The sequence below is a fragment of the Catharus ustulatus genome, chromosome 17 (genome assembly GCF_009819885.2).
Source record: "Catharus ustulatus isolate bCatUst1 chromosome 17, bCatUst1.pri.v2, whole genome shotgun sequence".
Lineage (NCBI taxonomy): Eukaryota > Metazoa > Chordata > Aves > Passeriformes > Turdidae > Catharus > Catharus ustulatus.
Genome location: NC_046237.1, coordinates 12,914,312 through 12,925,844, shown reverse-complemented (window position 1 = coordinate 12,925,844; position 11,533 = coordinate 12,914,312). Strand labels below are relative to the sequence as shown.

Sequence of the window (11,533 nt, the reverse complement as noted above, 5' to 3'; positions counted from 1 at the left end):
GACCATGTGTACTTATTGCAGCAAAAAGGTTCTGTGAGCTGGGTGTCTCTGAGAAAGTTTTGATCTGTTAAATTTGTAGCTGGTATTTCTTTCTCTGAGAAGGGCTTGTGGTTCCTTTAGAGGTGGAATAATCTTCCTGTGCTGGGAATTGTACTGCTGTGGCTGCTGGTGAAGCCCTTCAGTGTCCATGAGCAGGACAAGTGCCCTTTCCTGACCTTTTCACACTGCTCTCTGTCCTCTCTAGAAAATAAATCCCAGCCAAAAACCAGTGTCTGCAATCAGCCTGGCAGCAGTGAGCATGACTTCTCCTTGGTTCAAAACGCCCTTTTTCTTTTGGGAATCTCTCCCTTTCTCAGGAAACTGTGCCCTAGCCTGCAGCCATCTGTAGTGGAGCCCCAGGAGGCAGCTGCCATGCCTGGAAGCCCAGCTCCTCCCGGGAGCACAGCCCTTGGGCTTGGCTGACCGTTGGTTTTCCTGCTGTGCTGGGGCAGGACGTTAAGCTGCAAGTCACTGCTTTCCCCAGGGAAGTAATTGGGACAGCTCCTTAATGACATCAGCCCCATGGCTCTTTCTGGGACCAGATAGCTGGGGATGAGCCCCTTCTGCTGCCAAGGTGTTGGAACAATGCAGGCGTGTAGTAGGGAAGTGAACTAGAAGTAATTTGTCTGAGGCAGACTTTTGGGATGTGTAAGTGACACTCCCTGCCCTCCCCCAGGGCTTTGTGTGGGGAATGGAGGGCCCTGTTTGGGTTCCCTTTTTATTAGCATTAAAAGCAAAAGAAATAAAGAGACAGTTGGGAAGCCACCTGTGTATGGCCAAGTGTAAGGAGCACAAAGAAGGGCCATTTTCTCCCCCCAGCCCTGACTGGTTTTGAATTTTAAGATGAGCATGGGGTTGTTTGCCTACAGTAACTTTATTTTCCCTTGTTATTTCTTCCTTGACACCTGACTGATGCTGAGTGTCTCTAAAGAGGAGCAGAGTGTCCCAGTCTTAGTTCAGTTTGTCAAAAGCAAGGAACACTGGATAAAACAAGTGTTTAAAATTATGTTTCCCCCTCAGATTTTAAACCTCTCTTAGAGGCAGTTTTAAAGGTTAATGAATCAAACTGATCAAAAGTTTTCAGCAATCCTGAGCTTTTCAAGCAGACTGACTATCCTGGGCCATTAATGATTTATTTTATGAAGGAACAAAGCAGGCTCAGGGTTATTTACTGCTGCTGCCTGCTGCCCTGGCATACCCACTGTGCTTCCCTTCCCTTTGGAGGACAGCTTGTGAGCTGGGGCTGGCTCTGGGGACGGCTGGAGAACCCTTTCCGGGACAATTGCATTATTTAACAAAGGTGAAAATGAGACATCTGCCTGACATTTGGGTTAGGGAAGGATTTCTGGGCTGTGTTTGATGCTGGCAGTGAAGGAGAGGGTATTGCTGAAAGCAAAACTTGTGTTTGGCTATTCAGTGCTGCAGAGTAGGGGTGGAGGAATGGGACAGTGGGATTTGTCCTGGCCACCATCCCTGTGTCTGTGCAATAACCAGAGAACTGGCCCTGTTCAGGGCATTTATCACAGAATTGTGGGATGGTTTAGGTTGGACCATCCCACCCCCTGCCATGGCAGGGACACCTTCCACTATCCCAGGAGGCTCCAAGCCCCATCCAGCCTGGCCTTGGACACTGCCAGAGCAGCCACAGCTTCTCTGGGCACCTGTGCCAGGGTGGGGAGGCTGCAGAGAAGCTTTGATATTGTTGCTGTGAGACTTTCCTGCCCTGCTAGGGTAGGTCAAGCTCTGCTTTACACCAGGCTGGGTGTGTGTCACAGAGAGGCAGGCACAACACCCAGAAGGCACACTATACTTCAGAAGGCTAAGATCTGTTTATTACAACAACACACCATCTTTTATACCCTTTACACAGTTTACATTTTCATCATTGGTCACAATTAGTCAACATAATATTCATTGGCAGAAAGTTTTACCACTCCTGTTCTTCCCAGGACCTTTCTAAAAATACTCTCCACAGCTGTGGGGTATTTTTTCTAGTTATCTTCACTTTCTCCTTCTTCTCCTCTTGGTCTCTGTGCCAACAGCCTTGGTTGAAGACTACTTCTCTAAACAAACCTGGTTTATTAACCCTCTCTAACCCACAGACCAGCTGTGGCTCCTACTAAAGGTGTGTGGGTGGGAGGGCAGAGATGATCCCTGGCTGCTAAAGAGACCCAAAGCAGGGCCTGCAGAGTGAGCTGGGAGCTGCCATGGCTGCCTGGTGCTGCTGGAGCAACCAGATCCCTGTGCAGAACCCTGTGCAGATCCCTCACCCAGGAGGAACTGCTGGGACCCAGCTCGTTTTCCCTGCATCAGCACAAAGGTGACCTTTGGATAATAGCCCGAGCCGTGCACTGCTCCCCATTTGTCAGGTTGTGTTTGTCTCCCTGGCTCATGGCAGCCTGAAGCAGAATGTGTTTTCTGATGCTGCTTTTGAAACCTAAAAGATAAGGGAGGAGGGGAAATAAGGCGTCGTGTCTGCCTGCCACTGTTAATATTTTTGGAGTGTTAATCTTGAGTTTTCAACCTGTGTGTTCCTACCAGATTGCTGGAGGAGGTAACTTTTTTCTTTACTTAGAAGAATTTTCATGTCTCTGGTGATGAGGAGGGAGAAACACAAAATAAAAGCTCTATAATACAGGTATTATTACCTCTGGTTTTGATATATATTTTGTATTCGTAATTGCTGTGTAATCCAGGCCCTGATTTTCTGACAGCATAAAGAACATAAACTCAGGTAACTTATGTGACACTGATCAGAATGCTTGTAGAAATATCTTTGGTTTTTTTTAAACAAAAACCAAGAGAGGGCAGGGGTTGTTGATGTAGCTCTGCCCACTACAAATTGCCTTGTATAACATAATTGTGGTAATTATTTCTGTATAATCACTCTTTGAATATGACAATACTGTGCTTTCTCTAAAAATAAAAATCCTAATTTTTTGTCTTTTTTTACTGTCATATTTTTTAAGCTAAAATCTATGATGCAGTGCTTGATTATTACATGTCTGTAGTACTGGATGTAGAGAAGCCATGGACAAGGTGCAGTTTTGGCATGGCTTGGGCTCTGGTGTTACCAGTTTGGAAACAACAACCAGTGCTGCTTTGACCCCACCATCAGATTTAATTCCTGCAGGGGTAAGGATGCCAGCTGCAGAAACAAATTGGGATGGCTGACACCCTTTTTCTTTTAAATATGACAAATAGAGAAAATAAAGATGCCTATGGATGGTTTTGCTGCCTCTTCCAAGCTAAAAGTTGAGGGAATGTGCTGTAGAGGTGACTGCTGTGGCAGTGCAGATGAAGCAATTGTGTGTGTAAGACCAAACCTCCAACTTTGTAGCTGCTGAAGTGCTGGAGTGTCCAGCCTGGGCCCATGAAAAGCCAAATTAACACCTCCAAACTGATGCCAGTCCTACTTTGAAGTGTTTTTTCCTCCTTACAGTGTGTCATACTCTGTCTGAGCCCTTGTTCTGCTCCAAGTGAAGCTCTGGTGACCTGCAGGTTTTGTTCTGACGAGAGCAAAAATGTTCCAACACTTCTGCTACATTTTGGGTTCTCAGTGCCACTGACCATGCCTGGAGTGCCGGGAAGTTAACCTGGACTGGCTGGAGACACTAAGGAGAGGTAGAACCTAGAGCCTGGCATACTCCTAAATCACTCTTCAGTAACCCCCAGGCTCCCCAGAAACACTTCAGCCTCTCCAGCCTTCCATAGGTTTTGAGTGAAGGAAATGGAAGAGCCTTGTGGAATGGAGTGGCCTTAAGTGTTTGTGCTGCTTTGGCTCAGAGGATGAGACAAGGCTGCCCTGGCTGGGTGTGAAGAGCAGAGCAGGAGGGGAGGGGGCTCCATGCCTATCGCTTCCACTGAGAGACACTGCATGCTGTGAGCTTTAAAAACAGATGCCACCACAGGAGAGGAGGAGATCTCATTGCTGAGTCTCCAACAGAGGAGCTGACCTGGTGTCCTGTGAAAATAAGGGCTGTGTCATCTGTAAAGATGCAAGGGATCCTGCTTTTGGGACTGGACTCTGAGAGGAACACCTAAACCAGGGCTGCTCCCTTCTGCCTGGCCACCTTTAGACGCTCAGTTTGTGCTTCCAGAAGATGGCTTTGGTTTGCACAGAACAAAGTGATGGCTCAGGTGGCAGAGATAAGGGACTGTAGGGTCAGGGCAGCAGAACTGGGGGGGTCTGGGCTGTCCCCGGCTGCCTGTCCCCACCACAGGAAGATTGTACCACACTGCCAACTCACCATCTTGTGAGGAAATCAGTGAGCTGACAACAGGGACATTGGCAGGAGACCCCAGGGAAGCCCTGCTCCCCTTCGTGCCATGTGCACATTCCGGGTGGGAACTGCTGGAGGCAGGACCGGCTGCGATGCAGGGACAGTAAATGTGCTCCTCCACTGAGCACCCTGATGGGTGCAGGTTGCATCCTGCCGGCTCTCCTCCCACCCTGCACACTGCCAGGTGATGTTCCAGCGCAGGTACCAGCTCTAGCTCCACCTGCAGCCTTTTCCCAGCAGAGACCAAACCCAGCCACTGCCGCGGGCTAAATCCTGCTGGGGCACGAAGTGTCTGAAGTTTGCAGCCTCCCTGCTGGTGTCCAGGACAGAGCAGGGCTGTGCAGACAGGACTTTATCTGGGAGCAGCACCTGCCAGACAGCTAATCTGGGGAGCACGTCTGCACTCCTTAGCGGGGCTGCGGGGGCCGGGGGGAGGCTGCAGCTGTGTGGGAGACGGGATTCATCTGCTTACCCTCATCCCCATGCAAGGAGAGCCCTGCCCGCCCTTCTCCCACAGCGTTTGCCTTCCATTTGTCTGCACAGCCGCCCCTTTCGCGCCGCCGGCGCTCAAAGCCTTGGAGAAGTCCGGGCGAGGGGGCAGAGCCGGCTCCCCCCGAAAAGCTCCTGCATGAATTAGGGGAGGGGTGAAGCCAGCCTTTGTGCGCCGAGCGGGAGCAGCTGGTGCAGCAGCTGTGTCCTAAACCCTGCCTCATCCCAGGAAGCGCCGGGCTGAGGCTCCCCAGGGATGGCGAGAGCACCGCCAGCCATGCGCTCCCGCCCGGCTGCTGGGGTTGCCTTGTCCCCCTCCCCAGATGGAAGAAGCATTAACTGTGTGCAAACATCTGGTCTAACTGTTGCTTATGCTTCGCAGTAATGATAATATCGCAGTGGAAGGGCTCTGGAGAGTGGGGCCTGCAATATTAGAAGGGCCAAGTGTTAATTAACTGTATTAATTTCCTTTAAGCAAGGCAGTGTCTCTATTTGCTCTCTGCTGATGAAGAAATGAGGCACAGCGAGTTGATTTGATTGGTCACGGACATGCACCATGTTGCTGCTGTATTTAAGGATGGAGGGATCCAGGGAAATCACGGCCCTGTTCCCAGGAGAACTGCAGCCACTGCCAAAGTATCCAGCATAAAATCCTTTAAAGCCAGAAACCTGTTAGGCCGGCACAGGGGCACTGCATGTCAGGATCTGCTCTGCAGCAGAGGAGTTAACTCATCCCTGTGAATGTCTCCTGCATCCCACGCACTGCTGGAAGAACAGCCCATCTCCTGCATCCCAGGCAGGTCAGGGTTGGCAGCAGGGCCGGCAGCCAGCGCTGGCTCACGGCCCTGCCTGGCAGCACCAGGGGGCTGGGGCCACTGTGCTTGACCACAGACCTGCAGGGACATGTGGGGCAGCTCATGGGGGGCACAAAGGGGTGAAACCCTCTGCTCAGTGATGGTTTGGGTGGCTGGCTCAGACCCCACTCCACACTTTCCTCATGAGCTTCCCCACAACTGGGCCCTGCAAAAGGCCTGATCTTTAAATGCTTTTTTTCTTTTTATTAGCAGGATGTACTTTTTTCCTTTTTAATTTTGCTTCCTCATGCAGCAGGAGATTATCAGTGTCCTGCAGGCAGGAGATACTGGTGCTGGGAGCCGCCTGTCCCGTGTCTCGTGTCTCGTGGGTGGACTCTCATCTCCCTCAGCATATGGGGCCACTCCCAGCTCCATCGGCGTCCCCTGTGTCCCTGCCTCTCGCCAGCCACACAGTCCCACGGCCGGAGATAACGCCTGGCAGGGTCAAGGGCAGGTTGTGCTCCCGGCAGAGCTTTTCCTCTGCCCTCTAAGGGGTTATCAGCCAGTCCTGAAGGAGCTGCCGAGATCCGCAGCTGTTTGGTGTTTGGAAACAGAATGCCGTGAATCATCCGCCGAACGGATGGAGCAGATTGCAGCATCCCAGTGCTTCCGTGCGCGCTGGACCCCTGCAGCAGCATCTGAGCCTGACGCCTGCAGACTTGCCCGACAGCCTCCTTCATGGTCTGGGGGCTGCTTTGAACAAGGGAGATGGACAGCCCTGAACTGATCCCTTCATTGTTCCAACACTTTTAGACTAAAATCCTGCAGACACCTAGGCCCGCAGTACAGGAGAGCTCCTGCCCCAGCACAGCTGGGCACCCGCTGATGTCCCAAGGCATTGCTGCGGGGCGTGCCACGGGCCTGTGCCAGGCTGGGGGTGCTGTCACACCCGGGGAAGGGGAGCACACGGGGGGCAGCCGCGCAGAGCCCAAAGCCATCCTCTTCCCCAACAGTGACACCCGTGATTGGGCAGAGTCCGCAGGGCAGGGGAGCGAGATGAACTTTGCTCGTGGGTGCGTGCCGCTGTCCTCCCGGGCCATCCGGAGCGGGGAGCAGCCGCGCCCGCAGCCGGAAGCCCATTACCCCGGCGGGGCTGAGCCCGCCCGGGACCGGCTCTGCCTGAGGCTGAAAATCCCCACGAGTGGGCACACCGGGAGCCGGGGCCGGTTCGGAGCGAGGAATCCGCGGCGGCACACAGGAGAGGGACACCCCCATGGGGAACATAAACAGGGACACGAGAGAGGACACCCCCACGGGGGATACGAGGGAGACGGGAGGGGACACCCCCGGGGGGAGACACCCCCGGCGGGACACAGGGAACACAAACAGGGACACGGGAGGGGACACCCCCGGAGGGGGCACACGTCCCGCGCGCCGCACCCACGCGGCGCCCCCGCCGCGTCCCCGAGCCGCGCTCCCATTGGCCGCCGCCCCGGAGCGGCGCCGCTGATTGGCCGCCTGTCAGCGCGTCCCCCGCCCGCCAATGGCCGCGCGGCACCGCCCGCCTCCCCGAGCGCCGCAGCCAATGGCAGCGCGTCCTCTCCTCCCCGCCGCGGCGGGCGCAGCCAATGGGCGGCCGGCGGGGCGGCTCGCGCCGCTTTTCGCGGCAAAAAGGATTTGGCGCGCAAAGGCGCGCGGGGCCGGCGCGCCGAACAATCCGGCGGCGGGCGCGGAGCGGAGCCGAACGGAGCCGGAGCTGGAGCGCAGCGGCCCCGTGCCCGCCATGGGCCGCGCCCCTGTCCGCACCCTGCCCGCCGCGCCGCCCGCCGCACCGGCGGCACCGGCTGCCATGTGAGCCATGGCGGCGGCGGGCGGCGCGGCGGGGCTGGCGGCGCTGCTGGGCAGCGCCTCCCCGCACCTCCTGATCGTCTCCTCCGCCGCCGCCGAGGAGCCCGCGGGCGGCGGCCACTCCGATACCGACCTCCTGCTCTTCGCCACGCCGCAGCCCGCCCGCCCCGGCGCCGCGCCCAGACGGCCCGCGCTGGGCCGCCCGCCGGTAACTCCCGCGAGTGGGATGGGGAGGGGGCGGGGGCCGGGCGGGGGCTCCGGGGACCGGCGGGGCCGGGCTGTGTTCCTGGCTGTGCAGTGTTTGGCCTCGTCGAACCGGCCGTGTCCCGACCGGGCCGTATACCCAACCGGGTTACACCGAGCCGGGCTGTACAATGGGCCCCGCTGGGTACCGGGCCGTGCTGTGTAGCGAGCCGTGCCATACCGAGCCGGGCTGTACAGCGAGCCGTGCTGTATACCGGACAGGGCTCCGGACCGGATAGGGCTCCAAACCGGACCCGGTTCCATAGCGGGCCGGCCCGTACTGCTCCCCGCTGTGCCCGTGCTGTGCCATATGCCGTGCCCTGCTCCGTGTCCGCCCGTGCCCGGTGTCCCCGGCTGTGCCAGGCTGTACGGCCGGGCCGTGCCACGCAGCACCTGCCGGGCCGGCCCTGCCCCGCCGCCGCTCCGGAAGCCGCAGGCCCAGGCGCCGGGCCGTGCTTTGCCTCCCCACCCACGGCCCACGCCGGCTTTGGGGTGCTCCCTGCAAGGCCCCCGCGGCTGGGACAGCCCCCATCCCCACCGGCGTGTGTGACAGCTCCTGCCAACTCTTTCCTGCTGGGATCTGGGGTGTCTGCACCCCATAGTGCTGGGGGGTTCCTAACAGGGGAAGGGAGCCTCGGGGGTGGCTGTCTCTCTGCTGACCCCATCCCTTGCAGGTGAAGAGGAAGCTGAATTTGGAGACAGATCACCAGTACATAGCAGAGAGTTTGCCAGTGAGCCGGGGCAAGGCCAGGAACCCTGCTAAAGGTACCAGCTCCACTCCCCCTGGCCCCCCTTGCCAGCCCAGCTCAGAGCAGAGGTCCAGCAGCCCCACTGTGCTCCCAGGCTCAACCCTGTAGGTTCTTCCAGTCCCTTTGTGTCGGTCTGGATGGGCTCTTCCTGAGGCTGGCCTGCTTCTGCCCACTCTCTGCACCCACTGCTGTGCCCTGTGCTGGTGGCATGGTTGTCCTGCCCATCTGCTGGCCATCACACTGGTTCTGTCCCCTCCCTGTGAGATGGAGCTGTAGGTGCCAGCATGGTGTCGTGCAGTGTCCCAGGTGGAGCTGCTGTTATCTCCCCCCTGAGCCTGCCACCACTCGGTGTCTCAGTCACAGTTGTGGTCAACACCCTTCCTACAGGGGATTTGGGCAGATCACCCCATTGCCCTGAGAAAACAGATTGGGTTTGGGGTGCCAGTCCTGGTCACTAGTCCACAAGCCACCTGCAAGTGAGGCAGGTTTTGTGACCTTTCAGCTTCAGCTCTGGGTTTCCCTTGTGGCTAAATGACACTTGTCCTCCACGCCTGGCAGGGGCAAAGTCTCCTGGAGAGAAGTCCCGCTATGAAACCTCCCTGAACCTCACCACCAAGCGCTTCCTGGAGCTGCTGAGCCAGTCCCCAGATGGTGTGGTGGATCTCAACTGGGCAGCCGAGGTCCTGAAGGTGCAGAAGAGGCGCATCTACGACATCACCAATGTCCTGGAGGGCATACAGCTCATCACCAAGAAGTCCAAGAACCACATCCAGTGGCTGTATGTCCCCTGGCTCATGGGGCTGTGCCTGGCTGTTCCCTGGGGTGGGGGAGCTGTCTGGGCCAGACTCTGGGTGGAAGAGGTTCTTACTTGGGTGGAGAATTTCAGGGTAGAGTCACCAGAGCTTCTGCTGCAGGCTACGTGGTGGCCCCCTGTAGGGAGGGCTATGCTCAATGGCACGAGGCTCCTGACCAGTGTTGATATCACCTGCAAGTCCCCCTGGGGCTCCCCAAATCATCCAGGGGAGTGGGGGGGGCTGCATCCAGCCTTGGGGAGTGGTCTGCTGCAAAATCCCTGCAGGACCAGTTCCCTGGCTGTGGGGTGGGGATGTGGCCTGGCCTCGGTGGGGCAGAGGAAGCTGTGGGGGTTGACTCCTGATGGACATGGTGCTCCCCAGGGGCAGCCAGGCCAGCGTGGGAGCGCCAGGCCAGCACCGGCTGCTGGAGAAGGAGCTGCGGGAGCTGCAGGCAGCCGAGCGGCAGCTGGATGACCTCATCCAGATGTGCACGGTGCAGCTGCGCCTGCTCACCGAGGACCCCGCCAACCAGCAATATCCTTTGGTTCTAGGGTGGGGCTGGCTGGGTGGTGGCTGTGGTTGAGCCCCAGTGTCACAGGCAGGGTGTTTCCCAGCCCACATCCCCTTTTCCCTTCCTTGACCCGCCCCACCGCAGCCTATGTGACCTGCCAGGACCTCCGCAGCATTGTGGACCCCGCGGAGCAAATGGTGATGGTTATCAAAGCCCCCCCAGAGACCCAGCTGCAGGTCTCAGACCCAGCAGAGGTGAGCTGGGGTCACGCTCTGCTCCTCCTCTGCCCTCCCTGGACAGCCTGGTGTTCCCTGGGCATCCTTGTGCTGCCTTGTCTCACTCCTGTCCCCTCCCCCAGGCGTTCCAGGTCTCTGTGCGAAGCACCCAGGGCCCCATCGATGTGTTCCTCTGCCCTGAGGACAGCTCAGGGGTCTGTAGCCCTGTCAAGAGCCCCTTCAAAGCCCCTGCAGAGGACTCTTCTCCCAGCCATTCCCAGCCCAGAGCCGCCCTGCTCCTGCATCCTGCCCAGGATGTGAACATGCCACTGCTGCCTGGAGAACAAGGTGGGGCTGGGGACACCAGGGGGCTGTGGGATGTCACAGTGACTCTCATCAGCCCCTCTGCTGCTGGCACAAGCAAAGAGCTGGGATGCTGCTCAGGGACCACAGCAAGGCAGGGAGGTGGGAAGGCAGGATCTCCATAGTTAGAAAAGCTTTTTGGGGTTTATTTAGGGAGTACTGTGGGGTTTACAGCTGCTTTCCATCCCCACAGAAACGCTGCTGCCAGGGCCGAGCACGCTGCCCAGCAAGAGCCCGGAGGAGGAGGAGAGCCTGTCTCCACTGGCCTCCATGGACATCCTGCTGGAGCAGCAGAGCAGGGAGGAGGACTTGGTGGGCTTCTTGGCCGATGAGTTCATCAACCTGTCACCGCCACAGGCCCAGGACTATCACTTTGGGCTGGAGGAGGGCGAGGGTATCAGCGAGCTCTTCGACTGCAACTTTGGGGACTTCACCCCCTTGGACTTCTGAAGCTGTGCCCGCCCAGCTGCTGGGGGGAGCTGCCAGGGGAGGGGGCAGCCCTGGCAGGGTGGGCAGGGCAGCTCCTCTGGCTCCAGCACCCGCTGTTCCTTCCCCATCCCTTTTTGCAATATTTTCTCTTTATCCCCCCAGCCCGGTGGGGGCCAGTGGCATCCCCAGCTCCAGCCCCACAAGGAGGATGCCAGGGTGGGGTTCCCATCTCGGGGGACCCCCCCCAACAGGGCCCTGATCAGGGGGAACTGCCCAGGGCAGAGCCAGTGCCCCCCAGGAGCCCATTCCAGAGCTTTAAGCAGTCCTGTGTATAGATTAAGGATTTGATTAATTTATTATTGTCCCCTGGGGACAGCGTTTCATTTCCATGGGGGTTTGGGGGTGGGGCTGTACAGCAGAGTGGGGGTGCTGAGAGTTTTTGTTGTGCTGGGAGGGGGTGGTTGAGATGGGGGTGCTGGGCCAGGGCTGTCCCCTTGTGTGGGGGTGCCCACAGCCTGGCTGAGTGTGGGGTATTTATTTATTATTTATGGCATGTGGAGCTCTCCCAGGACATGGAGGGGGCAGGAGGGAGCAGAAGGACAGTGCTGGTGCTGGTGGGACAGACAGGGTCCACCAGGGTCTCACCAGCACATCCTGGCTTTGCTTGTGTCCAAACCAAGGCTGGCAGGGCCATGGCTGTGGCAGGTGGCTGTGGGAGCAGGGATGAGGCTGGGTGGGGCTGGTGGCCCTGGGACCGTGTGTGTGTCCCCTCAGGG

General features: G+C 57.8%; 1 protein-coding gene across 1 annotated transcript; it reads left to right on the top strand.

Annotated features, from left to right (window-relative positions):
* The first annotated feature begins 7,463 nt into the window (after positions 1-7,463).
* Positions 7,464-11,191, top strand: E2F1 (E2F transcription factor 1). Its single transcript, XM_033075033.1, has 7 exons — positions 7,464-7,661; positions 8,371-8,461; positions 9,004-9,223; positions 9,621-9,773; positions 9,890-10,004; positions 10,109-10,313; positions 10,522-11,191. Exons 1-7 carry the CDS (start codon positions 7,464-7,466, stop codon positions 10,776-10,778), a joined length of 1,239 nt encoding a protein of 412 aa, XP_032930924.1. The 3' UTR covers positions 10,779-11,191.
* The last annotated feature ends 342 nt before the right edge of the window (positions 11,192-11,533 follow it).